Source organism: Somniosus microcephalus, chromosome 23 (genome assembly GCF_052327205.1).
Source record: "Somniosus microcephalus isolate GS21.2 chromosome 23, FLI_Smic_1.0, whole genome shotgun sequence".
In the NCBI taxonomy this organism is placed as follows: domain Eukaryota; kingdom Metazoa; phylum Chordata; class Chondrichthyes; order Squaliformes; family Somniosidae; genus Somniosus; species Somniosus microcephalus.
Window position 1 is genome coordinate 41230482 of NC_141009.1, and position 22220 is coordinate 41252701.

General features: G+C 44.5%; 1 protein-coding gene across 7 annotated transcripts in view; it reads right to left on the reverse strand.

The window, feature by feature from the left end:
* astn2 (astrotactin 2) overlaps positions 1-22220 on the reverse strand; it is a 1941856-nt gene that overhangs the window by 1001256 nt on the left and 918380 nt on the right. For 5 of the 7 annotated variants that reach the window (XM_085965839.1, XM_085965836.1, XM_085965834.1 and 2 more), the window contains one exon: positions 5793-5886. In XM_085965839.1, coding sequence (XP_085821965.1) covers positions 5793-5886 — 94 coding nt within the window. The remainder of the gene's footprint in view (positions 1-5792; positions 5887-22220) is intronic. The other 2 variants (XM_085965837.1, XM_085965835.1) reach the window with 1 other exon arrangement.

The following is a 22220-nucleotide window of genomic DNA, read 5'->3' on the forward strand; positions in this document are numbered from 1 at the left end:
GCAAAGAACTTAAAGTAATTAATATTAGTAAAGAAAAAGTTCTAATGAAATAAATGGGACTGAAAGCCAACAAATCCCCTGGATCTGATGGCCTGCATCCTAGGGTTTTAAAAGAAGTCTCTGCAGAGATAGTGGATGCATTAATTTTGATCGTCTAGAATTTTCTAGATTCTATAATGATCCCCATGGATTGGAAGGTAGCAAATGTAACCCCACTGTTCAAGAAAGGAGGGAGAGAGAAAACAGGGAACTATAGGTCAGTTATCCTGATATCAGTAGTAGGGAAAGTGCTAGATTCTATTATTAAGGACTTGGTAACAGGACACTTAGAAAATCACAATATGATTAGGCAGAGTCAACACAGTTTTATGAAAGGGAAATCGTATTTGACAAATCTACTAGAGATTTTTGAGGATGTAACCAGCAGGGTAGATATGGGGGAACCAGAGGATGTAGTATATTTGGATTTTCAGAAGGCATTCGATAAGGTGCCACACAATAGGTTGTTACACAAGGTTAGGGCTCAGGGGATTGAGGGTAATATATTAGCATTGATTGATAGAGGATTGGTTAACAGACAGAAAATAGAGAGTAGGAATAAACGGGTCATTTTCAGGTTGGCAGGCTGTTGCTAGTGGAGTACCGCAAGAATCAGTGCTGGGGCCTCCGCTATTTACAATCTATATCAATGACTTAAATGAGGGGACCAACTGTAATTTATCCAAGTTTGCTGATGATACAAGGCTAGGTGGGAAAGTAAGCTGTGAAGAGGACATAAAGAGGCTGCTGAGGGATATAGACTGGTTAAGTTTTTGGCAAGAAGGTGGCAGATGGATTATAATGTGGGGAAGTGTGAAATTATACACTTTGGTAGGAAGAATGGAAATGCAGAATATTTTTTAAAAGGTGAGAGACTAGTAAATGTTGGTATTCCAAGGGATTTAGGTGTCCTTGTAAACGAATCACAGAAATTTAACATGCAGGTACAGCAAGCAATTATGAAGGCAAATGGCATGTTAGTCTTTATTGCAAGAGGGTTGGAGTATAAAGGTAAGGAAGTCTTGCTGCAATTATATAGGGCTTTGATGAGACCACACCTGGAGCAATGTTCCCTTTAAGCTGCATGGTCACGCTCTGGGCCTCCCATGCAGCCGGCTCGCCGGCTTTTCAACGTGAAAAACCGCGCATGTGCGTTATTCTGAATGGGTCGAGCAGCCCTTTAAAAGAGCCGTGTAACCCCCCCCCAAAAAAAAATGAACGGGAACATTGACCTGGAGTACTGTGTATAATTTGGGTCTCCTTTCCTAAGGAAGGATTTACTTGCCTAAGAGGAGGTACAATGAAGGTTCACTAGATTGATTCCTGAGATGAGGGGGCTGTCCTATGGGGAGAGATTGAGAAGAATGGGCTTATATTTTCTGGAGTTTAGAAGAATGAGAGGTGATCTCATTGAAATGTATAAAATTATTAGAAGGCTTGACAGGGTAGATGTTGAGAGGCTGCTTCCCCTGGCTGGAGATTCCAGAATTAGGTGTCATAGTCTCAGGATAAGGGTTAGCCATTTAGGACTGAGAGTGTCACTTCATACTGTCACAGGACGAGACAGTGTCTTTAATCATGTCTTTGTAACTTAATTCACCGTGTCCATACCCGTGCGTGTTTTGGCTGTTGCCCAGACCCGAGTTCCATCACTTCTATCTCTCCCTTTTTCCTCTTTCTTCATTAATCTTCCTCTGCCTTCATGCCTCCTTTTCTTTCTCTGTCTTCATGTGCTCTACCCTCACTAACCTATTCTCCACTACTCATCATCTTTCCTACTCTCCTGCCACCGCTCAAAGCTTGACTCCCTCCTAAATAATCTCACAGCTTCCCTCTGTGCCTCTCTTGGCATCCTTTGAAAGGCCCACTGAGGTACTCATCGCTGCTTCCTAGCTAGCAGTAACCCAAATTGCCCTATCCTGTTCTCTCCCTGCCTTCCCCGACCTAAGTGCCTTGAGGTCATCTAAAACTCTGCCACCCGTGTCCTAACTTGCACCAAGTCCCACTCACCCATCTCCCCTTTGCTCGCTGACCTACCTTGGCTCCCAGTTAAACAACGCCTCGATTTAAAAATTCTCAACCTTGTTTTCAAATCCCTCCATGGCCTCGCCCCTCCTTATCTCTGTAATCTCCAGCCCTATAACCCCCCTAGACCTCTGCACTTTGCCTATTCTGGCCTTTTAACATCCTCGATTTTAAATGCTCCACCATTGGTGGCCGTGCCTTCAGCTGCCTAGGTCCTAAGCTCTGGAATTCCCTCCCTAAATCTCTCCGTTTCTCCACTTCTCTTTCCTCCTTTAAGGTGCTCCTTAAAGCCTACCTCTTCAACCAAGCTTTTGGTCATCTGCCCTAACATCTCCTTATATGACTCGGTGTCAATTTTATTTTATTTGTAACACTCCTGAGAAGCACCTTGGGATGTTTTATTACATTAAAGGCGCTATATAAGTTGTTGTTGAGATGAGGAGAAATTTCTTCACTCAGAGGGTTGAGAATCTTTGCAATTCTCTATTTCCAGAGGGCTGTGGATGCTCAGTTATTGAGTACATTCAAGACTGAGATCGATAGATTGATAAGGGAATCAAGGGATATGGAGATAGAGTTGGAAAGTAGGGTTGATGTAAAAGTTCAGCCATGATCTTATTGAATGGCATACGGCATACTCCTGCTCCTATCTCTTATGTTATTATTGCATGCTTTCACAACTATTATCCTGTCTACTGCAGTGAGGCATCTACAGGGAATTGCCAGAAGGAAGTGAGTCATCTTCAGCCATTAAGTTGGAAACCTAAGTGACACTACTGAGAGGACCATAAGTACTTTTAGTATAACTGAGGGGCCTATAATGCAGGGTAGATATGAAAATAAAGAAGTCTGTATTAAGAAAAGGCGATTCCGATCAACCAGTCATTAAGATCCACCTTCAACCCTTACAGTTCTCCCCTGCCACGTGTCAACCCTGTATCCCTCTACTCCTGGCACTGAGTAGCTGTCTAATACATATGTTAATAAGTGCAATATCTCAGTCTGTTAACAGTTGCCAACACCAGACCTACCAAACACTTCCACACTACAATGTAAAGGACTGTGGTGAAACGGCCATCTGCACGAGCTTTACTGAAACCAGAATGAGCAGAGGTGGCAGTCAACACATCCAGGCTGCTGAATTGGCACCAGGAACACACAATGACCACTGCAGTCATGTGGCAAATACCTCAGTAGTTTTACAGTGCCTACGTTATGTTGTTCAGAACATATCCATGTGATTTAAGGGTGCTTCAAATGAGAGACCTTTATCTTTGAATTTTCTCTCCCTTTGCTCGCAAAATAGTCATATTTGCTGGAGTATGATTTTGGTGTACCAACTGCCCTCTAGTACCTTGTGCACGTGGTCATTCTTCACAAACAATCCCCAGACACTGAGCATCTGTAGATTATTTGACCATGGAGCGTATTACGACCAAGCTCACGTTCTTCTCCTGTGACATCAATACGTGCCTGCTTTTCATTAGGGTTCACTCCTTAATAGTGAGCAGGAACCTTGGCTGATTTTTTCACTCCTTGGCCCAAGACCTAACTGCTGGTCTGGCTGACTATCAGCTAAAATGGCAAGGAACAGAGATAAAACCTGCGACCTTCAGCTCTGCACAGCTTAGTGAATGCATGGGAATTTTTACAACGCGCTTCTTTTAGTGTGGATTCATGGCAGGCAACAGTATTCCATGTCACTTAACAAATAATTCTAAACGTACCTAAATGTCTCTTGCATACACTTTCACATTAATGCATTGAAATAATTGAATGCAATGTTGAGGAAATGGCCCTGCATTGAACAAGAATACTCAATGGACCTTGCTATTCCCAGTTCCAGTTACAAGAAAAAATGGAAATGACTTCATAAAATATGTAACCAAATGTAAACAGCTGAAAATACAATAGGAACTTGTATTTATATAGCGCCTTTAACATAGTTAAGTATAGTTCCAAGGCACTTCACAGGAGCGTTACCTGACAAAATTTGACACTGAGCCACATAAGGAGATATTAGGGCAGATGACCAAAAGCTTGGTCAAAGAGGTAGGTTTTAAGGAGTGTCTTAAAGGAGGAAAGAGAAGTAGCAAGGCGGAGAAGTTTAGGGAGGGAATACAATTAAAAAATACATTAATGGCCCATGGTTGGCCTCTGTGGTCCATGTAACAGACCCAGCTTGCATCTTTTAACCATGTTTGTGCTTTTTGGCACAAGGTAACACCTCAGGTATCGAGCCCATGACTAAAAATCTTGGGCCTGGTCACGCGAGCTCACCTTCTATAGTTGGGAGCAAGTTCTGTCAAGCTGTTGCCTGAGACCCCAATGGACAACATCAGAAAAGGAGAAGTTTTTTGTCACGAGACAGGAGCAAGCGACAGCAACCTGAGCATTCAGCGAGTGATGGGAATCACAAAGAAGCGCTGACATCTCACCAGTAAACTATCATCATGCTCCAAGCTGAAAGAAGCCATCAGGTGCTGATTGGTCCCTCCAGAGGAAAGAGGTGCGGACAACCAAAAGGGATAGGAAGTCAGTTCTAAAGAAAAATTGACTTTTATGTCTTGGTGGGGAGGAGGGACCTCAAACTGAAGAGCAAGGTGGAAGGAGGGTTTGTTTATGTTACTGAAGAGCCATTAGTTCCTGAAGTCAGGTTTCAACACCGCTGATGCACTCCCTACTGTGAACTACCCATCCTACCTGGATCCACTGGAAATAGAGATCCATTGAGAAAGTGCAAAAAAACATTTTGCAAAGATGATACCAGAACTAAGAGAGTACAACTATCAGGAAAGACTGAACAGGCTGAGGCTCCATTCTCTGGAAAAGAGAAGACTAAGAGGTGACCTGATAGAGGTCGTTAAAATTATGAAGGGGTTCGATAGGGTAGACGTAGAGAGGATGTTTCCACTTGTGAGAGAGTCCATAACTCAGGGCCATAAACACAAAATAGTCACGAATAAATCCAAAAAGCAATTCAGGAGAAAATTATTTAGCCAGAGAGTGGTTAGAATGTGGAACTCACTACCACATGGAGTGGTTGAGGTGAATGGCATAGATGCATTTAAGGGGAAGCTAGATAAGTACATGAGGAGAAAGCAATAGAAGGATATGTTGATAGGGTGTGATGAAGTAAGGTGGCAGAAACATCGGCATAGACTATTGGGCTGAATAATCTGTATCTGTGCTGTAAAATTCGATGTAATTTGTCATTGGTTTCTGGGTCGAAGAAGCCTGCAGGAGACTGGCAGCAGATTTCCAATCTATAAATGGGAGAGTGATGCAGGACGGTTGTTTTTGCATCACACTTCCATGATCCCAATGCACCAAATAACAGTGTAGAAGCACCCATACAAAGGACATCCCAAGTATTTTGCCATCCAGTTCCTGCTGTTCATGATGCAAAGAATTACAGGACAATTACAGTCCAAAGATGTGCAGGTTAGGTTGATTGGCTATGATAAATTGACCCTTAGTGTTAGGGGGATTAAATACGTGGGGTTACAAGGATAGGGTGGGATATGTGTTGGTGTAGGGGTTGCGGGGATCGGGTGGGATATGTGTCGGTGCAGGCTCGATGGGCCGAAATGGCCTCTATCTGCACTGTGGGGTTTCTGTGATTCTGTGAAAACTTGATTTAAAAACTAGTAGAATTTGTAATAAACAGGACGTGGCCCCTTATACTCTGTGCAACATACACCATACACACGCTGTTCTTCATTTACCGAACTGACCCTTCATTTTGTCCCCAGTCACTTCTCACGCAAAGATGGTTGTGGATTGGATCTGGAGAGTAGCCATCGTGACAGCCACATTCACCTGAAAAAAGACAGAAATTCGCCTGAGATTCAAGAAAACTAAGGTGTCAACATCTTCACATGTTGTGCCACAAGCCAGCGGGAAAAATCCCACAAAGATGATAACTGCACATGGCCTTCACTTCAAACATCAGAACCACGTCAAAGCAATTTTGTTCAATCTCTACAAGCAAATGACATTCCAAACCTAGCTTTGACTTTCATTTGCATTGAATTTCAATAGCACACATTCATTTTCCGTCTCACCTCTTTAAAGAAATACTTAAACTTGCAATTCTTTATTCTCCCCCATACTAAAGCAATTCTGTACGGCTTTTTCAACTGCATCTAATTAAAAGAGGAACACTCTCCATTTCAATTTTAGTCTCCAGCTATTAACCCACCAATGACGGGACTGATTAACCAAATATATTTTCCATTGCCAAGAAAATACAATTTCACCTACGGCGGAATACAAGTAGAATTAATTGTCTTAAAATGCTAACTCCCCAATATTTCCTAGAAAATCAACCGTGTCTATATTTTCAGCAGGCATTCATTATAGTGATTCATCACAGCTCCCAGAACATGACTCAGCAAATTCATCCCGTGATTAACCGAGCCATTCACTCCAAGCAGGTCCCAGGTTAGAGCCCTGGCTTCTGATTGAATGCTATTCTACTTGGAACTCAGTTGGAGCCTTGGAGTGTGAAATGACCTTGCAGGAGAGCAATGCCAGCTCGCACCTGACTACCTTGAAAATGAACTGCTAACCTTAAACGAGCACCATCCCACTGCACCATTGTGACATTTGTATACCTGAACTCTCTCTCGATTGGCCTCTTGCGGTGATACTGCCAATTAGTGTTGAATTCATAGACAATTTGCACCTTGGGATGGACCTCCTCTGCTGAGAACTGAATTGAAGCTGGCAGAGCTCATTTCCCTTGTGACCCTTAACAAGTAACAGATGGAAACCATCATTCTTTCTGTCTGAGCTGAATTCAAACAGAAGCACATGATGGAAAGATTGTGCACTTAAAAAAAAAGAGTATAAAGCACTTACTCACTCAGCCCCCCTCACGCAATAAGACACAACTCAGTTTCAGGAAGGTTATGCTTTGTGACAAATCAGACACAGTAACTTCCCAGTCAAGATATATCAGAGAGCCACTGCTTTCTTATCTGACTCAAGAGAATCAAATTCCTGCCTCTCGGTTTCAAAAAGGACCAGTAATGACAGATTCATGCCGACTTCAGATTCATGAAATATTCACACCTTAAACCTGATCTAATATTGAAGATTAAAAGATCTGGTCCTCATCCTAGAAACTTGGAAGCACTGATTTATGACCTGTCGTTAGGTATGAATATTGTAATTCACAACAAAAAAGAACAAAGCACGCATGGGACCCATCTAAACGAAACATAACAACATATCAGAAAAGCTTCAAAAAGCCAGAATAGAATATTGTTGATATCTACACTTTCGACAAGGCCTTCTGGCCAATGCAATATCCAAGATCTCACGGAGCTGAAGAAAAGAGAACATAAGCCTTCAATGCCATTCGTGCTGATATCATTTCTTTACAGTGATGAATTTGATCACTGCTGCAGACCTGCAAGTAACCCATTTATCACTGCCAATTGCATTTTAGCTAAATGAACACTATAGTCAAATAAAGTGTGCTATGAATATGGGTCAGCAGTGAGTGTTTCTGTCTCTCTTTGCTGTGTCCCTGCTGCTTTGCAGGCCAGAAACTGGTGCTCGAACAGGAAGCCAGCGTAAACCTTGTCTTGGAGAGATAACAGATTCACACAGATCTGTTAAACAATGAGTTTGCAAAATAATTACAATGATTGTAAGCAACTGGTGCATTGCTGAAAAGCACTCAGCCAGTTCTCAGTCCCCAGATATTCTGTTCAATCCAATTAGAGGGTAGCGAGTCTTGGATACACAATACCCAGAACCAAACTTTCCAGCTTCTCTAGCTTTTGACTACATTTCCAATAATGTGTGTTGGGTGTGATCTGCTAAAGTGTACTCAGTCCAACACTGGCTTAAAGCCGTAAGAAACAGGAACAAAGGGCCAGATATTCCGATCCCTACGGGTGTGTACGCGCTGTGTACCCACCCGTAGGGACATTGGAAATGCGGCTTCAGGCATGCACTGAAAACCGGCATTTCCATTATGTCAAGAATCCTCTTGACAGGTCCTCCGGCTGCCCTGGAGAAGGGCCTCTGCGGGCGGATAGTTCCGCTTTTTGGAGACCCTCCGCCCGCAGAAAACCCTTACAATTCTTGCGCCTGGTAAAAGCAAGCGTAAGGCCTGCTTTTACCAGGATAAGAGTAGAAAAAAGTTTTTAAAAAACTTTTCTTTCACTGATTTATCATTTAAAAAAAAACTTTAAAAAAAGGTAAGTTTATTTTTAGCCCTGTAAAATACTTTAATTATTTAATTCAAAATTTTAAATTTTTGTTTAACTACTTAATTTATTGTAATTTCAAGTCATTTTAAAAATGTGATTTAAAAAAAAAAAATTATTTAAAGTTTTACTATGTTTTTTCATTGATCTCCATTCATATATTTGACAGGTCTTCCTGTCAAGTATATGAAGGGAGATTCCCTTCTGTGATTGGCTCCCCATGGCCCACGTGATCCCAGGGATACTGCAAACTACATGCGCCTCTGGGATATGTGGGCCCTGCGCACTTGGAGTTTGGTGAGGCCCAGCATCGGAACTGTGCGCGTCCCGGGAGCCCTCAGGTAAGGGCGCAGATTTTCCAGATCGCAGGCCTCCGCCCGCGGGAGGTCTGCGATTGGACAATACGGGCCAAAATGTATACAGAAGCTTAGCCCCACCTAACTACCAGTTCTAGATTTACCTGACTGTCTCTCCTACTCTTTCAACCGTGGCGCTATCCTGCATTTCTGACCCAGGTCCTTCACCCAGATCTCACAATATAAAAATAAAGGCCCAGTACACACCTAACTCATCTCCCATCATTTTGAAAAGAAAGACAGACTTGCATTTATATGGAACCTTTCACAATCTCAAGAAGTCCCAAAGTGCTTTACAGCCAAAGAAACACTTTTGAAGTGTTGTCACTGTTGTGCTGTAGGAAATGCAGCAGCCAATTTGTGCACAGCAAGACTCCACAAACAGCAAATGAGGTAATGACCAGATAATCTATTTTACTGATATTGGGTGAGGGATAAATATTAGGCAGGAGTGCGTAATATATACGCATCATTCTTGCAGTATTCCCATATCTAAGGGATTCCCTGTATTTTAGAGGGGAAATAAACCATATACAGATACAGGAAGGGAAATAAAAAAGGCCAGCAACTTATCATCTGATCCATGGCATTCATTAGTCTTGTGTGTGTCTGCACCTCATGGATAGAACTGAAAGAGAAAGTGTGTTCTCGTGTACCTTATTCATCCTTTAACAGGTTGTAGTAATTTTAAAACTGTAACATTACAGGATGTATGAACTGAATGCGATAGAATATATGCATCTTCCCAGAGGATGAAACTAGGCACCACAAGTAGCAATTCCCACTGAGGAAATGCTACTTCTTTGGTTAATGAAGTACACACTATTTACAACATGGGGCAATTATTTTTTTTTTACTATTTTGGACAATATTTCTCAACAATGTCATTGCTTGCATACCACACTGCACTCTTGAGAGATACGTTCATTTGAGTGAGTTGATTGCACAGGTGGAAACATTTGTAAGAACAGCTGAGCAATTATGTCAGACACGCAGTGATCACAATCAGTGATTGTTGTCAGAGGCATATAATTGTGAGAGAACAATTCTCAGTTTGCCTGAGGAAATTGCAACAGTCTCAGTTTCAGAGCATACAGAGGAATAAACTGGCCCCTATGGATGCAAAACTGAGTAAGATATTGGAAGGGTGTTACAAGACTGTCAACTTGCCTTGTCACACAACAAATAAGCAACTTATGTCATGTGTGAACCCAGAGACAGCCTCTCAGCTTTTAATTACATCCCAGGTACAAGTCCTTACTTATAAAGAATGTGGCCACTCATTTTTGGAACCATAGAAGTTTACACTTACAACCAAGCTACCGTCTCATTGGCTGCATTAAGCTGACTCTTCACTACAGCAATCAAAAAATAATCCCAACTAGGTCCCACAAACAGCGGCAAGATTAATGACCAGATATGCTGTTTTAGTGACATTGGTTGAGGGTTAAATGTTGGCCGGAACACCGGGAGAACTCCCCTCCTCTTCAAATAGTGCCACGGATTTTTTTATGTCAACCTGAAAGGACAGACGGGATCTCTAATTAATGTCTCATCTGAGTGATGGCACTTCTGACAGTGTGGCACTCCCTCAGCCTTAGTACTGCACCGAAGTGTCAGCCTCGATTATGTCCTGGAGTGGGTTTTGAATCCATGACCTGCTGACTCAGAGACGAGATTGCTACCGTTAAGCCAAGGCTGACAACTGCAAAAAATAAATCATCTCTAAAGTAGAACCCATTTTTTTTTTAGTAAAATTTGAAATACTTATCATTAAATCTGGTGACTTGCAACTTCTTTACTTGACTGAATCAAACACTGAAAGATATATCTGGATGACAAATAATTAGACCCCGACCTCCTTTGCATGCTGTGACATAAACAATTACTTCAGACATGTGATGTAAAAACCTCTGTTGTATCTAACTGATGACTGGAAATAAAGCACAGGCTTCTTGAAACAGAATACAAGCATAATAAGGATGTTTTTTCTTAAGATCAAATAATTTCAAGGGCATTTATCGGCTGAAGCTCAAACTTTAATGAATCAACTGAATCAATCTCTGTCCATGCAAAAATGAAAGGGTTGGCAGGCAAAGGTTTGGCAGTTAACCACTGCAACATTGATACACTGCACTGATTTATCATTTTTAATAATGGAGGAGCTTCAAATGCCATCAATATGTCACCCTCCAGCATCAAATCATGCACAGAAATTTTTGCTACATCTGCCAAAGTTGTTCTAAGGTTTTCAAAAGCTCCGTAAATTTCAAACAATTTTACGAATAAATGTTACAGCTGCAAATCTTTACATTATTGTTACATTTTACTGTAGATATATACTTGGGTTCAGAGTCTCAGACAGCTCCTAGATGCAAGCCATCACTCCTTAAGGCCCGGAGTATGCTTTTACCTGCCCAATAGCTAGGTAACTTGTAGGGAACTCTCATCACTGTATTCCGTTAATAGGTTATATCATGCTCCCTCATGTGATCTTCTTCAACTTTGACAGGCTGCAGAATAAACACTTAATTTCACTCGTGGTTTAGGCTATAAACAGTCTTATTAAACATTAAATGGAGCAATTACATACTGTAGACTTTTAATAGTTAATGGCTTAACTATCCCTTCCCGGAAGATAAAAAAAAAGGAGCAAACACTCACATTAAACTGCACTCTAAACCAGACCCGAAACAACGTCCCACTTGTACATGGCAGTTCCTTGCTGATTGCCTATGGAGTCTCTAAGGCCTATATACTTTTGTCTGATGGCTTAAAAGAAGTGTAGGAAAGTGTCCCTTCTACTCAAAAAGAGTTGCCAATCAAAAATACATACACATGCCCCAGAAGATGCTTCTATCCCACCACCGCTGCTCCCACCGCCAGCCCCCCGCATGTGATATAACATTAACTCCGGGATTGTTGTATATCAATGCAAGTTGTGCCATTTTCTGTGAGTGAACTTGCTTTTTAACTCCAGACGTACTATGACAAAAGTAAATCAATACTTTGATACTAAAGTGTTTAATTTTTGTCACAATTACAAATTACAAAGGAGAAGTTGTCCTTCAATATCTGTTATTGCTAAAAATGCTCTGTAATGCTTTGCTGATATATCTTAAGGTTGTCCCCATTTGTGAGGAGCTTGTGGTTTCAGCTTGTTCAGTCCCACAGGAGCAAAAGCACCACCTCAATTCACTCACTCACCAAATATGATCATTTTACTTCTCTATTATTATGTTAAACCATTTTGGCTGCTGTATTCTTACCTTCACCCAATTCCTTATCCATAACCCAGTTTTACCTTGAAGTCCAGCTTCAGTTGTACCCTTTCAAAAGGAACTTTGTCAAATGCTTTTTGGAAATCTAGGCATACCACATCATAGGATTTTTCAATGTCCACTTGTGATGTCAATTCCTCAAAAAAGTCAAAGTGATTCACCAGACTGAATCTTTCCTCTTCTACAGCTAGGTTAATTAGATTATTCTCATACAAGGACCCTCATGTTTATTCCTGATGAACAATTCCATTATTTAGGTACTTTCATTAGACTGATGGCTGTAGTGTATATAGTTGTCTGAATTAGATTTGTCTCTTCTTGAACGTGGATAGCACATTTCAGGAGGTGGTCACCCCGCAGCTAAGGAGTGCGCAGGAAGAGAGGGAATGGGTGACCGCCAGACAGAAGAGGAGGACCAGGCAGGTAGTGCAGGAGTCCCCTGAGTGCATCTCGCTCTCCAACCAGCATTCTGTTCTGAGTACTGGTGAGGGCGATAGTTCCTCTGGGGTGTACAGCCACAGCCAAGTCCACGGCACCAAGGGTGGCTCAGCTGTACGGGGGCGGGGGGAGGGAGGAGGAAGATAGGGAAAACAATACTGATAGGGGATTCGATAGTTAGGGGAGCAGACAGGCATTTCTGCGGCTGCAAACGTGACTCCAGGATGGTATGTTGCCTCCCTGGTGCCAGGGTTAAGAATGTCACTGAGCGGCTGCAGAACATTCTGAGGGGAGAGGGTGAACAGCCAGAGGTCGTGGTCCATAATGCTACCAACAATACAGGTAGAAAGAGGGATGAGGTCTTGCAGGCAGATTTTAGGGAGCTAGGAAAGAGATTAAAAAGCAGGACCTCAAAAGGTAGTGATCTCTGGATTACTCCCAGTGCCATGCGCGGGTGAGTATAGATATAGGAGGATAGAGCAGATGAATGCATGGCTGGAGAGATGGTGCAGGAGGGAGGACTTCAGATTCCTGGGGCATGGGGGCCAGTTCTGGGGGAGGTGGGACCTGTACAGGCCGGACGGGTTGCACCTCAACAGAGCCGGTACCAATATCCTCGCGGGGAGGTTTGCTAGTGCTGTTGGGGAGGATTTCAACTAAGTTGGCAGGGGTGATGGGGACCAGGATGTAACATTATAAAGGAGAAACAAAGGGCACAAAGGATTGGGAGAGATGGATAGCACTGAAGTAAGAAATAGTACGGTATTCGGTGGGGTCAGACTAAGAAAGAACACAGGATGGTCTAAGATAGGTTTACAGTGTACGTATGTGAATGCACGAAGCATAGTAAACAAGGTTGGTGTGCTGCAGGCGCAAATAGCCACATGGGAATATGATGTCGTGGCAATGATGGAGACCTGGCTCAAAAAAGGGCAGGATTGGGTATTAAATATTCCTGGTTATAGGTTGTTCAGGAAAGATAGGGAAGCAAAGATAGGAGGTGGTGTGGCAGTAGTGGTCATGGAGAATGTTACAGTGCTGGAGAGAGAGGATGGCATGGAGGGGTCAAGGACAGAATCTATATGGCTAGAGCTCAGAAATAACAGAGGTGACATTAAACTACTAGGTGTATTCTATAGGCCACCAACTAGTGGGAAAACTATGGAGGAGCAAATTTGCAGAGAAATTACAGAGGGGTGCAAGAACTATAGAGTAGTGATAATGGGGGACTTCAACTATCTTAACATAGACTGGGATAATAATAATATAAAGGGCAGGGAGGGGGGAAGAATTTCTGAAGTCTGTTCAGGAGAACTTTCATGATCAGAACGTTTCTGGCCGAATGAGAAAGGAGGCATTGCTGGTTCTGGTTCTGGGTAATGAGGCAGGTCAAATGGAGCAAGTGTCAGTAGGTGAGCATTTAGGGAACAATGATTGTAATATCATAAAGTTTAGATTAGCTAAGGAAAGGGAGAGGGAGCAATCTAGAGTAAAAATACTTAATTGGAGGAAGGCAAATTTCAGTGGGATGAGAACGAATCTGGCCCGGGTAAATTGGAATCAAAGATTGGAAGGCAAAACTGCAGTGGAACAATGGGCTGCTTTTAAAGAGGAAATAGTTCGGGTACAGTCGAGGTACATTCCCATCATACTTAGACCATCAGCTTTGACATTTGCAAGCAGAGATCATTGGCATTGAAAACCACATCGCCCATTCTCAGAAATGGTCTCCCCATGCCCTCTCCACTGTCTTTCGAAATTTTCTCTGAGACATTACGTGCAACTGTGTAACCTCTGTGAGCTTTCCACAGCTAGAGAAATAAAGCTCCCTGGCAAAGGTGACAATTTACACACAAACACTGTACTTTGGGCTAGTTATATTATCACACATTAAGGCTCAATGCAAATGCTTCTGTGTTCCATCACTATTCTGCATAAAAGAATTTTTTTTTTTTTTTACAGCAAATGAATATAGAACAGAGGAAATAAAATGAGACCAGTTAATATTTGGCAGCAATCTAAACTTTATTGTTAAAAATGCCTTTTCCAACTGTCACTAAAGAAAACTTTGTGCTTAAGCTATCAATGCTTTTTAATTCTTTGCTACTCAAACTTACTGAAGTTACCACCATTAATTGATTCATCTCAAGGCTCAGCAAGAAGCAAATTACAATCCAGATTTAATCATCCTTCCCAATGTTAACTCATACAGAAAAGGGCAGCCTTGACCTTTAAAGAAACCCGAGTATTAAACATTTTTTTTCCTATGGATCAGTCTGTTTTGCTGACCAACCATTGATCCCCTGAGGCAGGTTATTCTACACTAGACTTCAGATACAAGGTTATTTTGATTTACTGACAAATCAATTAAACTGCAAAGCACAGCATTTTGTTAATAAATACTTGTAATGTTTTTTGTGAACAAGCTACAGAAAAAAATTGTTTATATCAAAGGAGAACAAGGAATCACATAAAGGTCATTCAGCCCATCAATTTGTTCCATCCACAAACATGAAATCTACCCTATGATCGGCTCTACCCGACATATTTAATCTCCTGAAGGAAAGTTTGTTTTGATTTACTTTAATGGTTTAATAAAATTTGAGCACGTTCATATTCAAATTGGCTGCCGCGTTTCCTACATTACAACAGTGACTATGCTTCAAAGGTACTTCATTGGCTGTAAAGTGCTTTGGGGCGTCCTGACCGTGAAGGGACAGTACCTGCATTATACATGACTGTACTGGAAGGACAGGGAATCTTGATGATCTTGGCTCCCTTAACCCTGTGTTTTCTTTGAAGCCTGGGTCTTAATACCTTTCTTGCAAGCAAAGTCATGCACAATTGTTCTGTAATTCCCCAAAGTTGTCAAGCAAAACTTGAGAATATTCATCCATCCCCACTATTCATCGTGGTGTGCTGTTTCTATAGACAAACTTCAGCTGGGAACAGAGAGCACTGCAACCCTTGTGCTGTCTTGTAGAATATATAATCACTTGAATATACATCTATCTCTATAACCTGAGAACCAGTCAAAGACAATCAATTTTTTGCATTGCAGGACCTGGTTTTCGGTGCGTGTCTTAGCAAGTAGTGGCATAGTAATGAGAAACAGATTGGGCTGGAAAATGGAGCAGCTTCCTTCTTGCCTCCAGTCTTAATCAGCCAGCTAAGACTCCGCAGGCCGACACGAAATGTTTGCAAGCTGGCTCGATCTTCTAGGTTACATTATTATGGAGGTGGTTTTACTTTGTTGTGTGTCAAGACGTCATTGGAAGAGCTACATGCATGTTGTCCCATCAGAGGCTGGATCATAGTGACCCACAAGTCTGGTTCAACTCTGATAGTCGAAGAGTAATTTGGACCTTCTCTTGGTCCTACATCCATTTGTGGTCCTGCAACCAACTGAATTTCTTCCAGCTTGCTACATAAACAGAGGGCCGAGCAAGTGTAAGTGACAGTTATTTATTCAAACAAATTTCCCTCATTCTGCTTCAGATTTATCTGGTTGTAGAAATAGACATTCCCGGCATTAGCACTGATGGTGCAAATCTCTTGGAGTTTCTCTGCACCTCACAAATCAGGCAGCATTCTATCTCACCCCCTCAATGAACTCTCACATTTTATTTTTTTATTTTATCTTCTCTATGCCCCCCCCCAGCTTTCTTAATTTCCATTTATTATATACTTGTTGCCATATAATCTTTTCATAAACAAAACTAGCAGAAACTCTGAATTGTAAAACAACAGAAATGAATATCTTTCCTTGCTCTAATGGCTTGTGGGCAGCCCTCTGGACCCGCCCTAGGACACCACATTTAGTTTGGATCATCCTGACCCAAACTGAAGGTAATCTCAAGGAATCTGAAAGCAGAGAGGGGGCTTCTGTTGCATTCATTGTTCTCAGTATCACGGATAACTTGATTTTACTACAGATGGTGTCACACTCAAAAATCAGGTATGTTCTCCCGTGAGCTTCAGACTGCTTGGATCTTAATTTCATTGGCCCAGTAATTCCGGGCACAACGCGTGAGTAAGGACGGGGTACTCACGCGTGTGCCCGGAGGAATTGACGGTTTTCAGCATGCACAGCGCATGCGCTGAAAACCGGCATTTCCTGTCCTCTGACCCAAGGGGTTAAGAGGCAGTGCGCGTGCGACTGCACAGGCAGCGTGTGCGCAGTAAAATTCCTTTTTTTTTTCCAGAGTTGCGTGCGTGTAAAGGTCTCCGGTCTTTACGCGTGGAAAAACAAGACGTAAGTATTTAGTTTTTCAGGTAAGTGGGCTTTTAGTACAATGTAGAATTTTTTTTCCCACAGGTTTGTTATTTTTAAAGAATTTACAGGATGGTAAGTTTAGTTTCAGACCCTATTTTTAAAAAAAATATTTTTTTCAAAAAATTGATTAATTGTTTAAAACATTTTTTTACACTTATTTATAGTTAATATAATCAGTGGGATGTTTTTGAAAATTTTATTTAAAGTTAAAGTAGTGTTTTGGCAGCCCATACTTTTCATGAGTTTGACAGCTCTTACTGTCAAACTCATGAATGAGTTTCCCCTCCCCTGATTGGCTGCACAGTGCTCACCTGATCCCAGCCGGCACATCGCACTAACTACACCGCTGGATCAGGTAAGCACATCGCGCCGACATCTGAACCGGGCCAGTGACAGGAAATGCGAGCAGGCCCGGGCTTCAGATGTCGGTGCGCAGGGTGAGTGCACATCGGGGGCTTGCACGCGCGGCAAGCCCCCGATCCTAATTTCAGGGCCAATGTATTACTCAATAACTACAATGCCAACGAATTATTGCTTTGCGTCAGTGAAAAGTAGCAAAGAAGAGAAAAGAAGACAAATAAGCAAAACTGACCACAAGTCTGGGGAATAAAAGTGTCTGCCACAGAATAAAGGTCAAAGCCCTAATATCCCCAAGCATATTTCACATTTAGAAATCTAGCTTTGCAGGGATTAGGCAAAAAAAAAACATGCATCCAGTTTGCAAATATGGAACTTCAAGTCACAAACATTCTTTGTGGGTTGCAGTATATACAAGTTCCAGACCAACGAGCAAGCTAATTCAGTTTAATGCTTGAGACTATTGCAAAGACATCATTCAGCTAATTGCTGGCAAATTGCTTGGAAACGACTTCTGTCTACCATTGGACGGTGACCGTGTGAAGGAAGCAAGTGGCTCCGCTTTCAACTTGCCGTTGATTCACAGCAGGACACACGACATAATTGAATCAAAACAATGTTTCAGTCAAAGCAGTTGATGTGCCTCAATAAATCCGAGACTCGATGTTAGCGAAACAAAACAAGGCTTTTATTGACTTAGAAGGTAACACACAGAGGAGAATGTATCTTCCATCCAGAGGTCTGCCGTACTGGATGTGCTGCAGGCTGGGCCAGCTTACATAGGAGCCAGGTATGGGCGGAGCCCTACACACAGTACAATACAATGGAAATGAAACTGAAACCAACCACAGTCACAGGCAGAGAAATACTGATGAGTGATGAATGGAATATTTCATCACATTCACCCCTTCTATAGATTTAGTCTGTTCGGGGGTTTGATAGTCCTCTGCGACCGACGTGGCTTTTGTGGTGCCGCGGGTGTCGGCTGGGTGTCCCCGGTGACCTCCTGGGTCTCTGCCGGGGGTGCCGCCAGGGTTGTTGAAGGGGTAGTTGGTGGGGGTACCGTTGGTCGATGTTCTTCCGGGGGTGATGAAAGAGTAGTGGGTGGGTAAGAGTTGCTGTGGTCGTTGTTGCTGCTGTTGTCGTGGTTGTTGTCGTTACCGGCTGGGGCGACGTCTTTTATGGACACGGTGTCCTCCCTTCCGTCGGCGTGCCGGACATACGCGTATTGGGGGTTGGCGTGGAGTAGGTGCACTGACTCCACGAGAGGGTCCGTCTTGTGGCCCCTCACATGCCTTCGCACGAATACCGGACCTGGGGTGGAGAGCCATGACGGCATGGATACGGCCGAGGTGGATTTCCGGGGAAAGACAAACATTCGCTCGTGAGGCGTGGCATTAGTGGCAGTACACAATAGTGACCGTATTGAATGGAGCACATCTGGGAGGACTTCCTGCCAGCGGGAGATAGGGAGGCCTTTGGTCCTTAGAGCTTGAGTGACTGCTTTCCATACTGTCCCGTTCTCTCGCTCCACTTGACCGTTACCCCGGGGGTTGTAGCTGGTGGTACGGCTCGTGGCGATCCCCCTGGACAGCATGTACTGGCGTAGCTCTTCACTCATGAAGGACGCCCCCCTATCCGTATGGATGTAGCTCGGCATACCGAACAGGCAGAAAAGGCTGTTGACGCATTTAATGACCGTGGCGCTGGTCATGTCTGGGTAGGGGAAGGCGAATGGGAAACGAGAGTATTTGTCCACAATGTTCAGGAAGTAAACATTGCGGTCGACGGACGGGAGGGGGCCCTTGAAATCTAAGCTGAGCCGCTCAAAGGGCCGTGTAGCTTTGATTAAGTGGGCTCTATCTGGGCTCTATCGAAGCTTGCACTCAGCGCAAGTGCGGCAGTTCCTGGCCAGAGACCGAACTTCCTCAATCGAGTAGGGTAAGTTGCGGGACTTTATGAAGTGGAACAGCCGCGTGACCCCTGGGTGGCAGAGGTCGTTGTGGAGGGTCTGTAGCCGATCCCCGGTGGCGCTGGCACACATCCCTCGTGAGAGGGCGTCAGGGGATTCGTTAAGGGCCCCTGGCCGGTAAATGATGTCATACTCGAAGGTGGAGAGCTCGATCCGCCACCTAAGAATCTTATCATTTTTGATCTTCCCCCTCTGTTTATTATTGAACATAAACGCTACCGACCGCTGGTCGGTAAGTAGGGTGAAGCGTTTGCCGGCTAGGTAGTGGCGCCAGTGGCGCACTGCCTCCACGATGGCTTGGGCCTCCTTTTCCACGGAGGAGTGTCTGATCTCGGGCCCTTGGAGGGTCCTCGAGAAGAAAGCTACGGGCCGCCCCGCCTGGTTGAGGGTGGCCGCCAAGGCAAAGTCAGACGCATCACTTTCCACTTGAAATGGAGTGTTCTCGTCCACTGCCTGTAGCGTGGCCCACTCAATATCCTGCTTAATGCTTTTGAAGGCGGCGTGGGCCTCAGCAGAGAGCGGAAAAGAGGATGCTTTCAAGAGGGGGCGGGCTTTGTCGGAGTAGTTGGGGACCCATTGGGAATAATAAGAAAATAACCCCAGGCACCTTTTCAGGGCTTTGGGAGTGTTGGGCAGGGGCAGCTCCCGTAGGGGGCGCAATCGGTCGGGGTCTGGTCCGATTTCCCCATTCTCCACCACGCTGCCTAGTATGCAGAGGCGCGTGGTGTTGAAAACGCACTTGTCCTTGTAGGTGAGGTTGAGTTTTTGTGCGGTTTTCAGGAACCTTTCGAGGTTCGAGTCGTGATCCTGCTGGTTGTGACCGCAGATGGTGACGTTGTCAAGGTAGGGGAAGGTTGCCTGCAAGTGGTGGTCATCGACCATGCGGTCCATCTCCCTCTGGAAGACCGAGACCCCATTCGTCACCCCAAAGGGGACTCTGAGGAATTGGTAGAGGCGTCCGTTCGCCTCGAAGGCGGTGTACGGGCGGTCCTCTGGTCTGATAGGGAGCTGGTGGTACGCTGACTTGAGGTCGATGGTGGAGAACACCCGGTATTGGGCGATTTGGTTCACCATTTCTGATATGCGGGGTAGCGGGTAGGCATCTAGTTGGGTGTACCTGTTGATCATTTGGCTATAGTCGATCACCATCCGTTTCTTCTCGCTACCCCTTACCACTACCACTTGGGCGCGCCACGGGCTGTTGCTGCGTTCAATAATGCGCTCTTTCAGGAGCCTGTCTACCTTGGTCGCGATAAACCGCCTGTCCTCCCAGCTGTACCTCCTGCTTTTGGTCGCTATCGGCCGGCAGTTAGGGGTAAGGTTCGCGAATAGCGAAGGCGGCTTTACCTTCAGGGTAGCCAGACCGCACACTGTGAGGGGCGGCTGGGACCCACCGTAATTGAGCGTGATGCTTTGGTGGTAGCACTGGAAATCCAGGCCCAAGATCACGCTCGCACATAGATTCTTCATGATTAATACTTTAAAATTGTCGTATACAGTTCCGTTAACGGACAATTGTACCGTGCAGTAACCCATAATGGTCGATGTCTGGGTTTTATCAGCCATAGAGATGGTACCCCAAGTAGGGACCACCTTTAGGGAGAGTTGTTGTACCAGTTCAGGGTGGATAAAACTCTCCGTGCTTCCACTGTCAATTAAACATTTAACCCTGCACCCGTTTACCTCGATGTCCACCATTGATTTGGATAGCGGGTGTGGCCTGGTCTGGTCCACTGTGACCGATGCCACTGCAGGGCCCTGATCGAGACAAGATGGCGTCCACGCTGTCTGCTCACAAGATGGCGGACCCCACGAGGTCGGGCAAGATGGCGTCCAAGATGGCCGCTCCCACGGCGCACACGCGGCGGTGGCGGGTTTTCCGGCGGGGTTCCCTCTGCACACCTTCCCGAAGTGCCCCTTCTTACCGCACTTAAAGCAGGTGGTGCCTTTCGCCGGGCACAGGTTTCTGGTGTGCTTTGGCTGCCCGCAGAAGTAGCAGTTGGGTCCCCGACGCGTCGCGGTTGTCGTAGGGCTTCTGGGGGGAGAGCGGGGCCCCGACGGTGTCGGGCTGCCGGGCGGGGAAGATGCCTTCCAAGATGGCGGCGCCCTTGGTGCACACGTGGCGGCGTGGACGGCGCGGGCTGAAGAGTAGGCGTCCGAGTTTCTCTGGGCCACATCCAGGGATCGTGCTGTGTCCGCAGCCTGTTTCAGGTCCAATCCCGTTTTTTCCAGCAGTCTCTGCCGGATGTAAGTGGAGCTGAGGCCTGTGATAAAGGCATCACGAACAAGCTCGTCAGTGTACACTGCGGCTTTTACATCTTGGCACTTGCAGTCTTTGCCGAGCGTTTTCAGGGTGCCGAGGAACTCCTCCACCGATTCCCCAGGTCGCTGTGCGCGAGTAGCGAGCAGATGCCTAGCATACACCTCATTCGTAGGCTGCTGGTAATGCGCCTTTAAGATGTCGCAGGCGGCCGGGTACGTGTCGGCGTCTTGGATGAGGGGGTAAACCCGGTGGCTTACCCAATTCCGCAGAATTCCGAGTTTCATACTCGCAGCGTCCGTAGCGTCTTTGACGGCTGCGGAATTGTCCAGGAAGAATTCCATACACATAAGCCAGTGTCCGAAGCGTGCCGATGCGTCCGAAGCATGTTGGTCCAAATCCAAACGTTCGGGTTTCAAGAGTTGATCCATTGTGTTGAAAATTAAGTCAATAAAATTGATGTGCCTCAATAAATCTGAGACTCGATGTTAGCGAAACAAAACAAGGCTTTTATTGACTTAGAAGGTAACACACAGAGAATGTATCTTCCATCCAGAGGTCTGCCGTACTGGATGTGCTGCAGGCTGGGCCAGCTTACATAGGAGCCAGGTATGGGCGGAGCCCTACACACAGTACAATACAATGGAAATGAAACTGAAACCAACCACAGTCACAGGCAGAGAAATACTGATGAGTGATGAATGGAATATTTCATCACAGCAGTGCTTATTATTGTGGTGACGGAGACAGCCAGAGGCACCACGAGTTATAAATTATACATGAGTTTCACGACCAAATGAAGAGATTTATCTCATCCAGAATTAGAATGGAGAGCCGTGTTTCACACACACAGTGCATATAATCCTTCATACCCTGGAACAGCTTAACTTGATATCATGTGTGTGAAAATCTGGTCATAGAATTGAGTATTTGAATCCAGCACAATGTTATTTTTGCACAGTGTTACAATTTCAGATCACTGGCCCATT